The sequence below is a fragment of the Phalaenopsis equestris genome, unplaced genomic scaffold (assembly GCF_001263595.1).
Source record: "Phalaenopsis equestris unplaced genomic scaffold, ASM126359v1 Scaffold000504, whole genome shotgun sequence".
NCBI lineage: Eukaryota > Viridiplantae > Streptophyta > Magnoliopsida > Asparagales > Orchidaceae > Phalaenopsis > Phalaenopsis equestris.
In genome coordinates this window covers 1068401-1072823 of record NW_018164944.1, presented here as the reverse complement: position 1 = coordinate 1072823, position 4423 = coordinate 1068401, and the positions used below count along the sequence as shown (strand labels likewise).

At 31.5% G+C, this 4423-nt stretch overlaps 1 protein-coding gene across 1 annotated transcript; it reads left to right on the top strand.

The window, feature by feature from the left end:
* Positions 1-1195: 1195 nt before the first annotated feature.
* LOC110028194 (DNA-directed RNA polymerases II, IV and V subunit 9A-like) lies at positions 1196-4113 on the top strand. The gene is made up of 4 exons (XM_020729940.1): positions 1196-1332; positions 1437-1512; positions 2304-2459; positions 3988-4113. The coding sequence occupies exons 1-4, from the start codon at positions 1295-1297 to the stop codon at positions 4078-4080; spliced, it is 363 nt and encodes a 120-aa protein (XP_020585599.1). The 5' UTR covers positions 1196-1294; the 3' UTR covers positions 4081-4113.
* Positions 4114-4423: the final 310 nt, after the last annotated feature.

Here is a 4423-nt window from a genome sequence, read left to right as displayed (position 1 = left end):
TTGCGACCTTTCATTGTGGCCTATGTGGTCAACTATTATCATTGCAGCCTCCCACTACAACTGCCATGGCTAAGTTCTATCATTGCAACCTTCCATTATGACCTATGTGATCAAATGTTGTCATTGCAGCCTTCCATAATGTCCTATGTGGTCAACTGTTATCATTGCGGCCATCTACTACGACTTATGTAATCCAATGTTGTCATTACATCATTATACTATGACTTATGTGTTCAACTACTATCATTGCTTCCTTCCACTATGGTGGCCGCTCTGGCCAATTGATGTTAATATGACATGTGATATGTTACAGCCAATATAGATAACTGCTACTACACCTTTCAACTATAGCTTCTATAGCCAACTAACACTATCGTAACCACCGACTCCAATCTTTATAACAAAATAATGCCTTTATAGCATTCAACTACGACATTATCTGCCCATTACTACTATTATCCCCAAGAACTATATTTTTCATAGCCCAATTACTGTTATTAAACCTGGATGAATGTAAGTGATTACTAACATTGTAATTTCATATTCTAAAATTTATAAAAAAAGTGGACCTATATACTTACAATCTTAAGTGGATTACTTTGATTGTACTAGACTTCGTGATTTTTCCTCATTTTCAAGGTTTTTCATCTAAAAAATCTTGATGTCTTCTGCTGCTACTTTTGTTTTATGTGTGTGTGTGTTAGATCTTCATGCAATGCTAAGATGTTAAATTATCACTCTATCACTGTAAATCTTCCAACACACAATAAATAATATTGTGATGTTAACTTGAGAGAGTTTTCGCGACTGAACGATGCAAGCTAACATTTTATATCTATTCAATAATGTGACAAGCCTTTATAAAATATAGATTGTGAATAAAAGCTAAAGACCACTCATTTCTCATTCTCATCGTAATAAACAAATTTCCTTAAAATTTCTAAGCCATAGATAAGCCAATTTTACTTAAGACTCAAAATATAAGTAATAATTCCCAAGGAATTGTCATTTCATGTAACTTTCTCTTTTTCTATGGCCGTTGTATTCTTAAATAAGACTACTATATATAGGAATAAACATTTCAAAAAATAATTGAAAAAAATTCATTTATGCCAAACATAATAAGGAGAGAAAACCTCTTAACCACTGCTTTAATAATTCTCTTTACTATTTCTGAGCATTCCAAATACTTCCCAGAAGCTGGCAGCTTCCATTGACATTCAACTGCACATATCTTCTCTCTTCTCTCTCACGGGAAGAAATTAGCAGGCATTGAGATCTGAAATTGGTGACAATGGAGGTCATAAATCCAATGAAATTTTGTCCGGAATGGTAATGATATATAAGTCTTTTCTCATTATATCTATTGCATGAGATAATAAAATTTAACATAAATTATAGTTTTTTTTTTTCTGAATAAATGTGTGTTCATGCAGCAACAACCTACTCTACCCAAGAGAAGATAAGGAGCGCAAGATCTTGCTTAATGCCTGTCGCACCTGCAACTATACGGTTCTATAACACCACATTTTGGTTTTTGCCTGGAATATATATATATATTTTCTTATATTTTATTCTTTGGTTTCAATAATTAAGGAGGGAGGTTGATTGGTTTGGTTTTCAATAAGAACATCAAAATTTACATACATAACAATCAACTTTTATGTATTTACACACCAAAAATTAAAATTACACACACACACACACACACACACATACAAAGGAAATCGATATTTGGCAGAGGCCCAAATATCGATTTCCCATGCGCAATCCGGCCCCATGATGAGAGCCCGCGCCATGTGCCTAAAATTCGACCCCCCACGCAACACGGTAGGGATCGAACCCTTGTTAGAGGGGACTTACAGTGACCCTGCCTACCAACTGGACAAGGAATACGGCACACACACACACACACACACACATATATATATATATATATATATATATATATGCACGGTGTCGCGTGCCCCCCGGTTCTTTGGTTGATATCTGCAAAGTTTGTCCTAAGTCTCCTGGAGTCGAGGGTTCAAATCCGTCAATCCGCAATATGATTTGAATGTGAATTCGATGATGTAAATATAAAATGTAAAATTTTGATGTTAAATATATGAATAGATAGAAATTGAGAGTTGTGTATGTAAATGTCCATAAGAATAACATAGTTATCCTCCTCCTTTGTTAACAAAACTAATTGCACGCTAAAAGCTCGTTCTCAAATATCCTGCATTTAGTCATTTTGTATTTATATTTTTATGAATTTTGACGAAAAGTTTGTATTAATTAAATCAGCTGATAAATTACAGGAGGCGGCGGAGAATAACTGCGTGTATAGAAATGAGTTGAGATGCATCTCAGCGCCGCCCGTGGTATTGAGGGATGCTTACGCAGATCCCACACTTCCTCGCGTTAAGGGATTCAAATGTCCTATCTGCACTCATCCAAAAGTTGCCTTCTTTGTGGTTAGTTCATCTTCATTAAACATTTATTTATGTTCATCAATTTGAAAAATATTTATAGAGAAACCACTTTTATTTGTATTTATGGATGTGAAAAGTAGATGGTTGTGTTAGGAAGTCGACAACCAATTTAAAAATTTTGTCAAAAAATTATGACATGAATCTTTTAAATTATTGTGTAACTGCTAGGACACCCCCTTCGAAGTTATGTGTTGTATTGCCTGAATATATTGAAAAGAGTACATAGGCTATTGCATCGACGTCTTCTTGTAGTGTTAAATAATAAGATTCCAACAATATGGATAGCTGCAAGCAAATGAGTTAGTTCATAAAACTAATATTATGATAAGAACTTAGAATATAGGTATACTCATAGGTAAATTAATGAAACTAGTAGATATTATGATTCCTATGAAGATAAATATCTTATGCATTCAAGAAACTGAATGATTTGAAGAAAATGCTAAGGAGATTGATTGCTTAGGTTTTAAGCTTTGGTTTTCGGATAAGAGTAGTGCTAGAAATGGTGTAGGACCATATGTATAATTATAGATAAGAGTTTGAATGATAATACTGTAAAATTTAATATAATTTGAATGAAATTATTGTTCAAAAGATTATTGTTAAATTTGAAATTCTTAATATTATAAGTGATTATGCTCCCTGAGTATTTTTGAATATATGTTCAAAATAAAAGTTTTGGAATAACTTAGAAGAGTTAATACAAAAAATACCTCATGAAAAAAAAAAGTTATTGTAAGAGTTATAAATGGACATGTCGGTAGAATAGTAGAAGATCTTAGAAATATTCATGTTGCCAATGATTTTAACGTGACACATGAAGAATGTAGAGTCATATTGGAATTTGCTTTAGTATATAATTTTGTTATTGTCAAAATTTAGTTAAGGAAAAAGATGAGCATACAATCACTTATATGAATAGATCTAATAAAACATAAATTGATTAATTTCTTTTGAGAAAAAAAGATCATCGAGATTATAAAGATTGTAAGTTCATTCCAAGTGAAAATTTAAGTACCCAACATTGATTATTAGTTTTGGATTTTAAGTTGAAGGATATGAAAATGAAAAATACAATAAAATATAAAATACTATCATAAAATTAGATTGGTGAATTTAAAAGAAACAAATAAAAATATTTTTGTGAATAAATTTAAAATCTTAAGATTTGGGATATTCATGACTAAGCTAATTCTATTTAGGACAAAGTAAGTTGCAAAAGATGTGTTTGGGAAATCGAAGTACATATACTTATGACAAAAAATAGTTTGTGGTGATCTTCATATTACATTAGTTATTAAAGGAGGGTTTGAAAGACACATGTGTACACACACACACACATACACACATACATAAATACATGCATACATATAGCGTGCTCACAACATTTTTATATTGTTTTTTTCTTAATATATTTTGATATTAGTGTAATATTGTTTAATAATGAACTGTAACTGAGCTCGCGTTGATCAAACCTACACATTTTTTAACAAAATTATACACAATGTAGGCTAACCCAATGGAAAGCTTGGCTCGAACATATGCCTGTTGCAACCCGAGCTGCGGCCATAACTGGAGAGACGAAGATGAAAATAGAGGATGAAGACTGCTTGCTCTTCAATAACATTAATTTATATGAGAGTTTGGAAATATTGAAGAAAATTTGGAAGAACTTCATGCTTTCTTTCTTTTTTATCTAAAAAAAAATTTTTTATCTAAAAAAAAATTATGTTTTTTTTTTTTTTGGAAGAACTTCATGCTAACTACTTGATTTAACTGCTTGATACTTTTTTCTATTAATTTACTTAGACAATGTTTTTTAACCTGCAAAAAACTAGTGTGCAAGGTGTGCACATTTGGAAAAGAATGTCACAAAGGAAGCTTTCTATTTCTATATAACCAAGCTAAAAATGTATGCTTATCATATAATTTTGTGCTTTCAATGT

Coding starts and splice junctions, on each gene's coding strand:
- LOC110028194 (XM_020729940.1), top strand. CDS start 1,295: ATGGAGGTCATAAATCCAATGAAATTTTGTCCGGAATG. Junction 1,333..1,436: donor ATGAAATTTTGTCCGGAATG/GTAATGATATAT, acceptor GTGTTCATGCAG/CAACAACCTACTCTACCCAA. Junction 1,513..2,303: donor GTCGCACCTGCAACTATACG/GTTCTATAACAC, acceptor GATAAATTACAG/GAGGCGGCGGAGAATAACTG.